At 37.4% G+C, this 16,300-nt stretch overlaps 1 protein-coding gene across 1 annotated transcript in view; it reads left to right on the forward strand.

Annotated features, from left to right (window-relative positions):
• Positions 1-16,300, forward strand: part of DGKK (diacylglycerol kinase kappa) — a 176,273-nt gene that overhangs the window by 58,939 nt on the left and 101,034 nt on the right. Inside the window, exons 3-4 of the mRNA XM_044235460.1 lie at positions 1,023-1,103; positions 3,055-3,159. Of these exons, the coding sequence (XP_044091395.1) occupies positions 1,023-1,103; positions 3,055-3,159 (186 nt within the window). The remainder of the gene's footprint in view (positions 1-1,022; positions 1,104-3,054; positions 3,160-16,300) is intronic.

Below are 16,300 nucleotides of genomic sequence, written 5' to 3' on the forward strand. Positions count from 1 at the left end.
CTTACCTTGTACTTGCTTTGAGTCTCGTTGAACTCCCATACATCATGGGTCCACTGGAATTCTATGCTCATGGGCATCATGAATGCAAATGGAATGATAAGACATGGGGTGGCATGAAGGTTGTGCATATCTCCTCTGCTTATGTTCATGAGTGATTGTCCCATTGGACTTCGTTTCCAAAACATGTCCAAAGATGAAATTATTAAAAATTTCAAGATTGGGGGCACCTGGGTGGTTCAGTGGGTTAAAGCCTCTGCCTTCGGCTCAGGTCATGATCCCAGGGTCCTGGGATCAAGCCCCGCATCAGGCTCTCTGCTTGGCAGGGAGCCTGCTTCCTCCTCTCTCTCTTTCTGCCTGCCTCTCTGCCTACTTGTAATCTCTGTCTGTCAAATAAATAAATAAAATCTTTTAAAAAATTATAAAAAACATTTTTAAGATTGTAACAGCAGAGCATTAAATAAATCAAGTGCAGGGCCCTTCTGAACATGGGGCCTGAATGAATGCGCAGGCTGTATGCCAGGGAAACCAGCACTATCTCTATTCATAGTACTGCTTTTCTTGCTGCTGGCTGGATGTTAGCAATTATAGCCAATGTATAAGGAGACATAGGCCTCAAACTGGATAGAACTAGCAACAAAGTCAAAGGCTGCCAGCTAATAAATAGGAGCTAATAACTCTTATCTGCTCCCTTTGGCCCTTAGCTAGGCCATATACCATTATCTTCTCCAGCATAAACCCTTAGTTTTGAATATTTCTGAACCACCTAAGCCTTCCTGTAAATCCACCTAACAGTTTTAGGAAGAGTTGTGTTTTGCTTTAGTTTGGTTTGGTTTTTGTATGTCACATAATATATCAACAAAAATCATGATGCTAAATAAATCCCAGCACTCAAGTCAAAGAAATGATAGGCTCATGACTGCCAAAAATGCCTGTGTGTGTGTGTGTGTGTGTGTGTGTGTTTTAGTGTCTCTTGACATTATTAACCAGATTTTTTTTTTCTTCTCCTTCTTATCTCTTTCCAGTTTGCACGCTTTGAAACAATTGATCTGTCTCAGGTTGCCTTGGCAGAAAGCAGCTATAGAAATCTTTGTCATAGTTTTTGTGTAAGTAATATTGGAAATGATTAAATTGGTTGGGATGTGAGCTAGTTGGGTGGAGGGGTTGCCATACCTGTGTGTTTCCTCTTCGGAGTGCATGTTTCCCAAGTCTCCTTTGATCCCAAAATGTGTGTGGAAATCCACTTAAAGTAGTATTGCAAATGAGTCCTAAAGATTATTTCATGTAAACAATTTCTACCAGCCCATTGACAGAGAGGAAAAAGTGATGTCTTATTCTCTATTACCAGCCTGGTATAAAGCTGAGCTGATTTCTGGGTGGTGGGGAGAATGAGTATTATAAAAAAATCAATCCTCCTGGTGAAGGTGATTTAGAAGAGTATCACTGTGAGGTTTTCAAGAGACTGCTAATATGCTGTAGAACATAACAAGATAATCAAGTTACGTGACACTCTCTCCATTGATGAGGTAGACAAGAACCTAATCCAAAGTGAGAGCTAACTTATGCTGAGATTACTGATGGGAGCACTTCAAAGAAAGCAGAGGATTTTCAAGGAATGCATTCAAGGTTTTGGCACTGATGAAATGTCATAAATCTTCACTTATTCAAGTGGATCCAGACCAGAAAGCTCACTGAAAAATAGTGAATTCTCCTACACACCTCCTTCTAGATTGTCTTCTCCCAGCCTCAATGGTAGGTTATGGAGACTGGGGTTCCTCTTCAGCAGAGTGATAATTAGCAGACTAAAAACCTACAGGCCCAATACTCCACTTTTGTGACTGGTCCACATTCCATTCTCTCTTGAAAGTAAAACAGTAGGATATAAGAGGGAGACTCTACTATCATTTCTCTCTTTTATATCCCAGTGACCTAGGGTAAAGTTCAGAGTTCTCTTGACCCAATTCCAGAAATCTCAACCTTTGGGTGATGAGCATATATGCTAATGTTTTTCATCTTTATTATACAAAGAAATTCCAAGGACGAGGAAGTCCCTTAGCCTAATTAAAACACAGAGGTATCATTGATCAGCCCCATACAATAATGGGTTGGGACCAAATATGTGACTGTTGTCATAATTCCCACTAGATTCTATTCCTATCTATCACAGACTCATGCTGTGCTACATGCAAAAGGCGATGGAAATTTCTTGTTGGTATAGTGAGCTCTAGTTCTAAGATTTGGGGGGCTGGTAGTAAAGGCAAGTAGGACCACTGAAGCAATCACTGATGCTGTAGCCATCTGTGTCCCTCCTGCCTTCTGGGAAAAGACCAAGTCCTGGGCATGGTCTACCTCGGCTAGACCCTAACATGGCTTTCTCATGATTCCTGCCAGGATCCATACACCAACCAGGATTAAGAGACCAATGATAAAATTGTCTTCAAGTTGTCCTTGACTATAATCAAGAAAGAAACTGAATTTTTAGACTTTTCACTATTTTCACTCTCCCCTTAAAGAGAAAGAGGCATACCCTTCTGAAGCATATACCCTTTTACCATTTTTAAGTAGACAAAGCAGCAGTGAGTAAGATTTTCAAGCAGCCTCACTGAAGTAATAGATGGTGCATGGCTTAATGTTTAAAAATGTGTATTCTGGAGCCAAAGAAGCTGTATTTTAATTCTGGCTCAGCTTTCTACCTGCTAGGTGGCCTGGGCAAGTCATTAAACTTTGCCTTGGGTTTCCTAACTATGAAATGAGAAAAATAATAATGGCCATTTCATGGGGCCATGATGTAAATTGAAATAAATAATATATATAAAGTATAATAGAGCACTGCCTTGCACATAATAAATACTATTAAATTGTTACTCCTTACTATTATTATTATTTTGGGTAGGTATCTGAGAATTTCTATCTTACATTTAAGTGGCTCTGGGAATTTCTGTGTTATATTTAAGAAGTGGCTTCGTAGACCTGTCTAGTCCTTGGAAAGGTCACAGGCTCTGTTTGGGGGAAAAGTTGTAGAATGTGAGCCAGCTAATAATGTAACTTTTTGTTTAGGTGATCACACCACAACGAAAAGTTACCCTGGCTGCACCCAACCGGAAAGACATGGAAGAATGGATTAATGTCATAAAAACTGTCCAACAGGGAGAAATTCGTAAGGTAAGGGAAATAGTAGAGAATCCACATAGCTTTCAGAAGTAAACAGTTAATTTATTTTGTTAGTTAAGCCACCTTTCAAATAATAAGATGGAACTAGAGACCATGTGGTCAGAAATTATAGATGGATATCATTAGGAAACCTACTTAGAACTATTTATAAAAAAAAAAGGTAATTCACTTGGACTTGGCCTCGGTAAGTATGTGATTTATATAATCCCATATACATCCAACTGATACATAGATGTCACTGTACGCCCAATGGATGAGGCACTCAAGACTTATGTGAGCTGCTAACTTAGAAGTTCCTTTGTTAGCAAATCAGCAGTTTTGACCTGGGTCTCCTGAGTGACTATCATAACAGCTCAGGAAACTGAGGCTCACAAAGGAGAAAGAAACAAAGATGAAATAGCTATTCAGTAGCAATGAAATAACTACTCAGTAGCAAAGGCAAGATTTGGACTCAGTCTGTGTGACTCTAAAGCCTATGTCTTTAAACATTATGTCATTTTGCCTTTCTGTTCACTGTCCACCAAAAAAAAAAAAAAATGTAGGAGGAAGAGCAAGGAACAGTCCCCTCCAAAGCTTAGCAGAGTTCTTCTCCTTAGTAATACCAAACCCCAAGCCACTGGTCCTGGAAACAAACTGTACACCATTCAAACTCTGGGCTATGTCCTCAATCCACTCTTCTGAAGACCTACTATAGTTAGAAGTTATGTAAGCTTCAAGAAGGAGTTTTTTTCTTATATCAGTGTGTGGCACATAGTAGAGGCATAATAAATATTTGTTGAGTGAATAAATGAATCTGAGGGTAATCATGGAAGCATGGTTTAGAAAAAGAATGATACATGGTTCATATTAAAGCAAAGCTCTGCTGTGCAGGTCTTGGAGATAAAGGAGAAGATGAATCCATCCTTAAGAAGAAGCTGATATTTTAAATAACTAGCAAAGGGTAGAGAATTATTACAGGCACTTGGGATGAAGGAAAGGTAATGATAGGTTTTATAATCAGAAACAATGCCATGGGTGTGGGGGGGAAACATGTGTTCTCATTTCTCTAGAACTTCTCAGGCTTTTGACCACTTATTTTCATACCTATATACACTGCTATTCATGGGCTATGAGTAAATAACAAGTTGACTTAACTAGGGCCTAGGTATCTTTCCACATATCAGTAAGCTTCTCCCAGGCCTACATTGTCTATGCATAAATAAGAGATTTTTGCTTAGAACCTGATGAAATGCTCTTATCATTTTACTCCATTGTCGTTTCCTTCTTCCTTTCCTAATAGAGAAAATCATCCCAATCCTCCCCTCCACTCCCATTAAGCCCACTATGGCACAGCATTAGTGGAAGCCACAAAAAGTTGTGATTTCCATGCTCCTCTTCCATTATCATCCCTATGGGCCAATCCCTTTCCTTCCTTTGGTTTATCTCTATCCAAACTGGAGCACTTCTCATGAAACACACACTTTCAATTTGGCATAAAACTTACATATGATATTTTAAATTTCAATTATTAGTCTAGAAATGCAAAAGCTCCTAAAGAAAACCATCAAGCCATTACTGTGTCATTCCTGATACAACTGAATTAAACATCTAAGTAATGACCACCTAGCATAAACTAGAAAGGAAAAAAAAATGGTCTGCCTGTTTACTCTCTTGGAAGAATTGTGTTTCAAGTTGCAATCACAACCTCCGTGAAGCTGTTCCAGGGATCTGAATCTATTAAGAAACACTTTTAGCTGACAGTGAAATGTTTCAGCATGATCATCTTAGCAATTCATCCTGCATGAGTCTTAAAAAGTCAAATATGCCTTCTCTCATATGTACTTTATCTCTAATGGTCTCTTCTATTCTCTGTCACAACCAATGCCTGATACAGGTGAAGGAAGATTAGTTATGGACTTAGTGGTCTATTAAAGTCACTATAAAGTAATTGGATAACCTACTGTAAAATAGGCAGTGCACATTAAGGAATAATACCTTACTAGGCCCCCAGTTCTGTTCCATAGAGAGTTGAAAAGAAGGTGTGGTTTTGGTTTCTGGCCCCAATGAGCTTTTCAGGTAGTTGGGAAGACAAGATATAAACAAAAGAAACAGTTAAATGACAGCATTTGAGATAAATAATAGTTTTCAGACATGTTACAAGACAGTGCATGATTGATTGCCAGATGAATGAAATAGATAATAAAGTGGTATAGGAGTTCTGGAGAGAAAAGTATGGGATAGAGTTCTCTGGGAAGAGTTAATAGAGGATATATTTGAGAGTGACCTTGAAAGGTGAACAGGATTTTATTGGTGACAGGGAATTAAGGGTAGGGAAAAGTCCTAAACAGGGGAATTAGTTTAAGTAAAAGCTGAGTAACAGAAAAAGAAAAACTTATAATAGAGTAAAAGGAGAACTCCATTTGACCAGAAGAGTTTGGGAAAGTTAGTTTAAGAAATGTCTAGAGAGGTTGCCTGAGCAACCTCTCTAGACATTGTACAGGATTATCAATGCCAGGATAAAGAGTGGCGAAGAAGAGCAATATATTCAGTTCAGTTTAAAGATGGATTGGAAAAGAAAGAGAGTTTATCAAAGGGATAGAGGAAGCTAGAAATTAATTTAGATAAGACAAAGTTAAGCTCCAGAATGAAGATAGAAAGGGAGGACAAATAGTGGATACTGAGAAAGAAGTGGGGAAAATCTAAATATATGAAAGAAATAAAGGAGAGAGAAGAGTCTTAAGCAGATAAAAGGTTTGAGCCTCAGAGACTTAAAGAAAGAATAGGAAGAAGAAAATGGGAAATAAAGAGCTACTTAGAAAACTAGATTAAAAGGTTAGCTCTTTCTGATGAATTGCCATGCATCCATTGACCATGGAAATAGGAAGAGACCTTAAAAGTTATCTAGACTCCAGATTCTTGATTCTAAAACATCTTTAGATCAAGTTATGTAGCCTTTATTTAAATGCTTCCAAAGATGGGGAACTAAGTTTCCTACAAAAGAGTCCTTTCTGAGGTACCTGGTTGGCTCAGTCACTTAAGTATCCAACTCTTGACCTCAGCTCAGGTCTTGATCTCCAGGTCATGAGTTAAAGCCCCATGTTGGGTATAGAGATGACTTAAGTAAATAAAAGAAAAATATTTTAAAGAGTCCATCCAGTGTTCTTAAAGGTGTACATTTTAGAAAGTTTTTGTAGTCTTTGGCCTAGTAGAATAACTTTCTAACATTCAGTGTGTTACAAGAATGGCATCTGCTGCCTTTTGAAGAAGAAAGCTACCTGTTTTTGGTATCATTAAAAGCAAATTATTTAAGCAACTGCTTCTAAAAATGTTATATATAAAATTAATTTTTCATAGTAACATCAGCAAGATGGTTGAGGTCCCAATGCTCATTCACTTTTACAAAAGCATCAAAAACAACAAATAAACAGTTACATGCCAACTAGAATAGCTCTGAAAGAGCTCCAGAATATAATGAAGAAGTTTCAGAAACTCTACGAAGCACAGAGACAGAATGGCGATGTAGAAGAACATAGTTAGCAGTTTATTTGCATTGTCCCATCCTCCAATATGGCAGAGCTTGGGGCCAAATATCATCCCCTCAGCCTGACCTCCCTCCATAAGGGAAAAGGAGAGCTGGAGGATTCCAACAGTCTTCATCAATGCTGTGGACACATTCAGCATTCACCATGGAGATGCTCTACAGATTCATTGATGCTAAATCAAGTAAATCACAGCTGCATGGCCCCCATGTTGCTGTGGACACCCCCCAAATACCTGATATAGCAACCTCCCTGAAAAATCTGCCACCATTGTGCCCCCACTGGGAAAGTGCCACCATATGTACCCCACCAAATCTGCCACCCACCACTACATTCTTCCCCCAAACCAGAATCACAACCTCCATTCCTGTAGCCATGAACACATTCTGGACCCCAGATCCATGACTCCTCAGCACACACTCATGCCTCACACACCAAGGCACTGTGATAAAAGTACATTTGCCCCAGTCCCAGATATTACAGTTTTTCTGATTGACCCTGAACTCCAATCCCAGTGCTATGGTGACTGTGTAGGTCCCCACACCCAAGATATTAACACCATTGTCACTGAAAATGTGTTTGTGCCCCTGATCCTAGTACCACTACAGCCACATGTGTGCCTACCCACTAGACCTAGCAATAAGAGGGATCCTCTTGGCAATGACTTCCCTTGTGGAGGAAAGGAGAACAGGAGTACCAAGCAGCCCTCACCACCAAGGAGCCCAACAGCCCTTACCACCCATATGGAAGCCCACAGCCTTGGCCAATGAGGTCTCCTGCAGTCTTTGCCAACCCTGGCCTCAGCTGATGGAGCTCCACAGAAACTTTGCTGCTGTGCCCTCCCTGAAGCAGGAATTTCTGCTGTACACCATAGAGCCAGAGCTGATATATCCAAACCAAATTATACACTCACACCCAACTATAAGTAAAAGTCTTTATCCCAAAATGAGTCTGTGGAGTCTGGAAGAGGTGACTGCTCCATCACATGTGAAAACATCAACACAAGTGTACCAAAAACAATTTAAAAAATCAAGAAAACAGAACAGCATCAAAGAATTAACAATAATTTTCCAATAATTGACATCAAAGAAATAGAGATCTATGGACTTCCTGAAAAGAGTTCAAAATAAGTGGTTTAAGGAAGTTCAGTGAGCTACAAGAGAGCACAGATGAACCATTCAGGAAAACAATACATGAACAAAAGTAGAAGTTCAGCAGATAAATAGAAATCATTTTAAAAAGAGCCAAACAAATTTCTGGTGCTGAAGAATACAATAAATGGAATGAAAAATGCAACAGGTAACTTCAGTTGTAGATTTGATCAAGCAGAAGAAAGATTCTACAAATAGCTCATTCTAAATCAGAGAAGAAAAACGAATGAAAAGCATGGAGAAAAGCAAACAAATATATGCATTATGGGAGTCCAAGAAGAAGAGAAAGGGACAGAAAGCTATTTAAAGAAATAATGTTTGAAAACTCCCCAAATCTTGGGAGGAAGATGGAAATCCAGATTCATGAAGCTCAAAAATCTTCAAACAAGATCAGCCCAAAGATAACTACACCAAGACGTAATCGAACTGTTAAAAGTCAAGAACAACAACAACAAAAAATTGAAAGCAGCAAGAGAAAAGTAACCCATCAAATATAAAGCAGTTTTCTCAACAGATATTTTGGCCACAAAGAAAGTAAGATGATATAATCAAAGTACTGAAAGAAAAAAAAAATTGTGGGAACCCTATGCCTGGTAAAATCATCCTTTAAAAAGAAGGAGGGGGTGCCTAGGTGGAGCAGTCATTAAGCCTCTGAATCTCGTTTTTGGCTCAGGTCGTGATCTCAGGGTCCTGAGATTGAGCCCTTTGTTAGGCCCCATGCTTCACATGGAGTCTGCTTGGGATTTTCTCTACCTTTCCCTCTGTCCTTTCCCCCATGCTCGCTTGCCCACTGTCTCGCTCTCTCAAATAAATAAATAAATAAATAAATAAATAAATAAATATTTTAAAAAATAAAATAAAATGAAGAAGAGATAAAATCTTTCCCAAGCAAACAAAAACTGAAGGAATTTGTCACCACTAGACCTGCCTTACAAGAATTGTTTGGAAGAATTCTTCAAATTTAAGTAAAAGCACACTAAACATTACAAAAGCATAAATCTCAAAAGTAAATGTAAATATATAGATGTATAAGGATTAATATAACACTGATAATTTATGCATTAGTTTATGTAGTGGATAAATTACTTATAATTTATTACTTTATAATTTAATGGATACACAATATGAAAATAAGGAAACTCTGCCTACAAGAACACAAAGGTATGTGTTGGGGGGAAGTATACGTTATTGAAGTTAAATTGTTAACAACTCAAAATAAAGGTTATGATGCTAAATATTTTATACAAGCCTTGAGCCACCCCCCAAAAAACAGCTATAATAGATATACAAAAGATTAAAGAAAACCAAAACAAATCATTATGAAAAATAATCATTAATAATAAAAACAGACAACAAGAGAACAAGACAGGGTAAAAAAAAACACTGAAAGACATACAGAAAGCAAATACTAAAATAGTAATAGTGAATCTTCACTTATCAATAATTACTTTAAATATAAATGGATTAACTTCAGCAATCAAAAAACATGGAGTGTAATACTCTAGCTCCATCCATGCTGTTGCAAATGGCAAGATTTCATTCTTTTTTATGGCTGAAATATAGATAGATATAGATATAGATATATACCATTTCCTCTTTATCCATTCATCAGTCCATGGACATGAGCTGTTTCCATATCTTGGCTATTGTAGGTAATGCATTGGGGTGCATGTACCCCTTTGAATTAGTATTTTTGTATTCTTTTGGTAAATACCTAGTAGGGCAATTGCTATATCATAGGATAGTTCTACTTTAACTTTTTGAGGAATCTTTATGCTCTTTTGTAGAGTGACTGCACAAGTTTGTATTTCTACCAACAGTGCAGGGGAATTCCCCATAAGTCAATCAGAGAGACAAACAGCATATGATTTCACTCGTGTGTGATTTAAGAAACAAAATAAATGAGCACTGGGGAAAAAAAGAGAGAGAGAGGCAAATTAAGAAACAGACTCTTGGGGCGCCTGGGTGGCTCAGTGGGTTAAAGCCTCTGCCTTTGGCTCAGGTCATGATCCCAGGGTCCTGGGATGGAGCCCCGCATTGGGCTCTCTGCTCAGCAGGGAGCCTGCTTCCTCCTCTCTCTCTCTCTCTGCCTGCCTCTCTGCCTACTTGTGATCTCTGTCAAATAAATAAATAAAATCTTTAAAAAAAAAAAGAAACAGACTCTTAACTATAGAGAACAAACTGATGGTTACCAGTGGAGAAGTGAGTGAGGGGATGGGTTAAATAGGTAGTAGGTATTAAGGAGTACACTGTGATGAGCCTTGAGTGTTGTATGGAAGTGCTGAATCACTATATTGTACACCTGAAATTAATATTACACTGTATGTTAACTAACTGGAATTTAAATAAAAACCTTTAAAAAAGATGTGTACTGGCTGAATGTGTAAGAAATAAGATCCAGAAATATGCTGTCTACAGGAGACTCATTTTAGATGGGCATTAAGGGGGCACATGATGTGATGAGCACTGAGTGTTATATACAACTAATGAATCATTGAACACTACATCAAAAACTAATGATGTATTCTATGTTGGATAATTGAATTTAAATAAATACTATATACTGTACAGTATTGTAGTTCCCTACAATTATTGGATTGATGTCAATTTCTGCTTCCAGATCTGTCATTATTTGCTATATATTTAGGTACTCTGATGTTGGGTACATATATTTTTATAATTGTTATATTTTCCTCTTGAATTGATGCTTTTACCATTATATAATGCCCTTCTTTGTCTCTAAAAACAGTTTTAGTCTTAAAATCTATTTTGTCTGATATAAGTATAGCCACCCTGCTTTCTTTTGATTACTAATTTCATGAAATATCTGTTTTCGTCTTTTCACTTTTGGCTCATGCTTTTTTTATTAAAAAAATACCCATACAGTATGGGTAAATGCCTAGAAACATACAAACTACTAAAACTAAGAAAAAAAGGGAGAGGATTCAAATAAATAAAGTCAGAAATGAAAGAACAGACATTACAACAGATGCCTCATAAATAAAAAGGATCACAAGAAACTATTATAAACAAACTATGTAACCTTAAAAATAGGTAAATGCCTAGAAACATAAACTACTAAAACTGAATCAGGAAGAAATAGAAAACTGAATAGACCAATAACAAATAAGGAGCTTGAATCACTAATCACCATTCTCCCAATGAAGAAAAGCCGAGGAACAAAAAAAGAAAAGCCCAGGACCTAATGGCTTCATGGGTGAATTCTACCATTCAAAGAAAAATTAATGCCAATCCTTTCTAAATTCTTCCAAGGTTTAGATATTAAACCAGATACTGTCACCAAAACCAGGTTAAGACACTACAAGAAAAGAAAACCACAGGCCAGTATCCCTGATGAACATGAATGCAAAAATTCCTAGGAAAATACTGAACTCAGTAGTACACTAAAAAGATCATACATTATAAACAAGAGGGATTTATCCCAGAAATACATGAGTGATTCAACATAAATTGATCATTCTGATACAATACATTAACAAAAGGAAAGGGAAAAAAACACATGATCATCTCAAAAGATGCAGAAAAAGCATTTGACAAAGTTCAACACCCATTCACCAAAACTTTTAACAAAATAGGAATAGAAAGGTCTTGCCTTAAGCAATAAAGGCCATGTGAAAAGCCCATAGCTAACAACATAATCAATGACAAAAACTGAAAGTCTGCTTTCTAAGCTCTGGTATAAAGCAAAGATGCTTACTCTCACACCTTATTTCAACATAGTACTGGGTATCCAAGCCAATGTAATTAATCAAGAAAAAGGAAAAAAAACATCCAAATTAGAAAGAAAAAAGTAAAATTGTCTCTGCTTGCAGATGACACAATCATATACATAGGAAAACTGAAAGCCTCAATAAAACTTTTTATTGTTTTAATTTTAATTCCAGTGTAGTTAAAATACAGTATTATATTTCAGATGTATAATATAGTGATTCAACACCTCCATATATCACCCAGTGCTGATTGTGACAAGCAACCTCCTTAATCCCCATCACTTACTTAATGCATTTCCTCACCCATCTCCCCTCTGGTAACCATCAATTTTTCTCTAGAGTTAAGAGCCTGTCTCTTGCTCTCTCTCTTCCTTTGCTTGTTTGTTCTTTTTCTAAAATTCCACATATGAGTGAAATCATATGGTATTTGTCTTTCTCTGACTGACTTATTTTGCTTAGCATTATACTCTCAAGCTCCATCCCTGTTGTTGCAAATGGCAAGATTTCATTCTTTTTTATGGATGAATAATATTCCATTGTGTGTGTGTCATATACATATATACATTATTTGTGTATGTACGTATGCATAAACACACACACGCACACACACACACACACATATCACATTTTCTTTATCCATTAATCCACTGAGGGACATTTAGGTTGTTTCCATATCTTGGCTATTGTAAATAATTCTGAAATAAATATGGGAGAACTGATATCACTTTGAGATCTCGATTTCATTTCCTTTGGATATTTACCCAGAACTGGGAATGCTGGAACATAAGACTGTTCTATTTTAAAATTTTTGAAGAATATTCATACTGTTTCCATAGTGGCTGCACCAATTTACATTCTCACCAACACTGCACAAGGGCTCACTTTTCTCCCTATCCTTACATGCATTTGTTATTTTCTGACTTTTTTGATAATAGCCACTCGGAATTGAGATGGTCTATTACTGTGGGGTTTCCTTAAATTCCAGTATAGTTAAAATACAGTGCTATATTAGTTTCAGATATACAATATAGTGATTCAACAATTCTGTATGTCAACCAGTGCTCATCATAACAAGTGCAATTCCTAATGCCCATCATGGGGATGGATAAAGTAGGTAAAATATTATTATGGTTTTTTTTTTTGTGTGTGTGTGTGTGTGTAATCTCCACATACATCTTCTTTACCCATTCTTATATCGATAGGCACTTGAAGCTGGAGCAAAATTGTTAGAATTATAAATGAATTCTGTAAAGTTGTAGGATATAAAATCAACATACAACAATCAGGTTTCTTTTTTTATTTAATTTTATTTTTTCAGTGTTCCAAGATTCATTGTTTATGCACCACACCCCGTGCTCCATGCAATATCTGCCCTCCTTAATACCCATCACAAGGCTCACCCAATCACCTGCACCCTTCCCCTCCAAAATCTTCCATTTGTTTCTCAGAGTCCACAGTCTCTCATGCTTCATCTCCCCCTCCAATTTCCCTCACCTCACTTCTCCTTCTCCCAATGTCTTCCTTGTTATTCCTTATGCTCCACAAATAAGTGAAACCGTATGATAATTGACTCTTTCTGCTTGACTTATTTCACTCAGCATAATCTCCTCCAGTCCCATCCATGTTAATACCAAAGTTGGGTATTTATACTTTCTGATGGAGGCATAATATTCCTTGTATATATAGACCATATCTGTCTTATCCATTTGTCTGTTGAAGGGCATCTTGCCTCTTACCACAGTTTGGTGATTGTAGCCATTGCTGCTATGAATATTGGGGTACAGATGGCCCTTCCTTTCACTACATCTGTATCTCTGGGGTAAATACCCAGTAGTGCAATTGCAGGGTCATAGGGTAACTCTATTTTTAAAATGTTCCATGCTCCTGGATTGGAAGAATAAATATTGTGAAAATGTCTATGCTACCTAAAGCAATCTACACATTTAATGCAATTCCTATCAAAGTACCATCCATCTTTTTCAAAGAAATGGAACAAATAATTTTAAAATTTATATGGAACCAGAAAAGACCTCGAATAGCCAAAGGGATATTGAAAAACAAAGCCAAAGTTGGTGGCATCACAATTCCGGAATTCAAGCTTTATTACAAAGCTGTCATCATCAAGACAGCATGGTACTGGCACAAAAACAGACACATAGACCAATGGAACAGTATTTTTAAGTATTCCAAAGTGGCTGCACCAACTTGTATTCCCACCAATAGTGTAAGAGTGTTCCCCTTTCTCCACATCCTCTCCAACACTTTTTGTTCTCTATCCTGTAAATTTTGGCCACTCTTAATGGTAAGGTGGTATCTCAAAGTGGTTTTTTTTTCTTTTCATTTTTTTTTTCTTTTTTTTAATATTTTTTTTTATTTGTTATAAACATATTTTTATCCCCAGGGGTACAGGTCTGTGAATCGCCAGATTTACACACTTCACAGCACTCACCAAAGCACATACCCTCCCCAATGTCCATAACCCCACCCCCTTCTCCCAAGCCCCCTCCCCCCAGCAACCCTCAGCTTGTTTTGTGAGATTAAGAGTCACTTATGGTTTGTCTCCCTCCCAATCCCATCTTGTTTCATTTATTCTTCTCCTACCCACTTAAGCCCCCATGTTGCATCACCACTTCCTTATATCAGGGAGATCATATGATAGTTGTCTTTCTCTGCTTGACTAGAGCGTATCATGCTTAGTGAAATAAGTCAAAGTGGTTTTAATTTGAATTTCCCTGATGGCTAATGATGATGAAGACCTAGCAACAGCAAGCAGATAACAAAAAGAAATAAAAGGTATTCAAATTGGCAAAGAAGAAGTCAAACTCTCTCTCTTTGCAGATGGCATGATACTTTATATGGAAAACCCAAAAGACTCCACCCCCCAAACTACTAGAACTAATATAATTCAGTAATGTGGCAGGATACAAAATCAATGCACAGAAATGAGTCGCTTTCTTATGCACTAACAGTGAAACTATAGAAAGGGAAATTAGGGAATCAATTTCATTTACTATAGCACCAAGAACCATAAGATACCTTGGAATAAACCTGTACTCGAGGAACTACAGAACACTCATGAAATAAATTGAAAAAGACACAAAAAGATGGAAAAGCATTCCATGCTCATGGATCAGAAGAATAAACATTGTTAAAATGTCTGTGCTGCCCAAAGCAATCTACACTTTCAATGCCATCCCAATCAAAATTCCACTGGCATTTTTCAAAGTGCTGGAACAAACAATCTTAAAATTTGGTTAGAACCAGAAAAGACCCCAAATCACAAAGGAAATGTTGAAAAAGAAAAACAAAACTGGGAGCATAATGTTGCCTGATTTCAAGCTTTACTACAAAGCTGTGATCACCAAGACAGCATGGTTCTGGCACAAAAACAGACACATAGACCAGTGGAGCAGAGTAGAGAGCCCAGATGTGGACCCTCAACTCTATGGTCAAATAATCTTCGACAAAGCAGGAAAAAATATCCACTGGAAAAAAGACAGTCTCTTCAATAAATGGTGCTGGGAAAATTGGACAGCTGTGTATAGAAGAATGAAACTCAACCATTCTCTTAAACCACACACAAAGATAAACTCAAAATGGATGAAAGACCTCAACATGAGGCAGAAATCTATCAAAATCCTAGAGGGAGAACATAGGCAACAACCTCTTCAACATGGGCCACAGCAACTTCTTTCAAGACACATCTCCAAAGGCAAAGAAAACAAAAGCAAAAAATGAACTTTGAGACTTCACCAAGATCAAAAGCTTCTGCACAGCAAAGGAAACAGTCAACAAAACAAAGAGGCAACCCCCAGAATGGGAGAAGATATTCCCAAATGACACTACAGACAAAGGGCTGATATCCAAGATCTATAAAGAAGTCCTCAAACTCAGCAGTCAAAAAACAAATAATCACATCAAGAAAAGGACAGAAGACATGACCAGACACTTCTCCAAAGAGGACATACAAATGGCTAACAGACACATGAAAAAATGTTCATCATCCTTAGCAATCAGGGAGATTCAAATCAGAATCACATTGAGATACCACCTCACACCAATCAACAAGGCAGTAAACAAGTGTTGGAGAGTATGTGGAGAAAGGGAAACCCTCTTACACTGTTTGTGGGAATGCAAGTTGGTGCAGCTGCTTTGGGAAACAGTGTGGAGATTCCTTAAGCAATTAAAAACAGAGCTACCCTATGACCCTGCAGTTGCACTACTGGGTATTTGCCCTAAAGATAACAGATGTAGTGAAAAGAAGGACCATCTAGTACCCCAATGTTCATAGCAGTATCAGCATGGACAGTACTGGAGGAAATTATGCTGAGTGAAATAAGTCAAGCAGAGAAAGCCAATTATCATATGGTTTCACTTACTTGTGGAGCATAAGGAATAACATGGAGGACATTAGAAGGAAAGGAAAAGTGGGTTAGGGGAAAAAATAATGAATAATGTTTTTCTGAAAATAAATAAATTGGAAAAAAAGTGGGTTAGGGGAAATCAGAGTGGGAGGTGAAGTATGAGAGACTGTGGACTCTGAGAAACAAACGGAGGGTTTTAGAGGGGGAGGTGGGGGATGGGTGAGTCTGGTGATGAGTATTAAAGGGGGCACGTATTGCATGGAGCAGTGGATGTGGTGCATAAACAGTGAATCTTAGAACACTGAAAAAATTAAATTAAGATGTTTAAAAAATAAAATAAATAATAAGGTTTAAAAAAAATAAAAAGG

This window comes from Neovison vison, chromosome X, assembly GCF_020171115.1.
Source record: "Neovison vison isolate M4711 chromosome X, ASM_NN_V1, whole genome shotgun sequence".
NCBI classification, from domain to species: Eukaryota; Metazoa; Chordata; class Mammalia; order Carnivora; family Mustelidae; genus Neogale; species Neogale vison.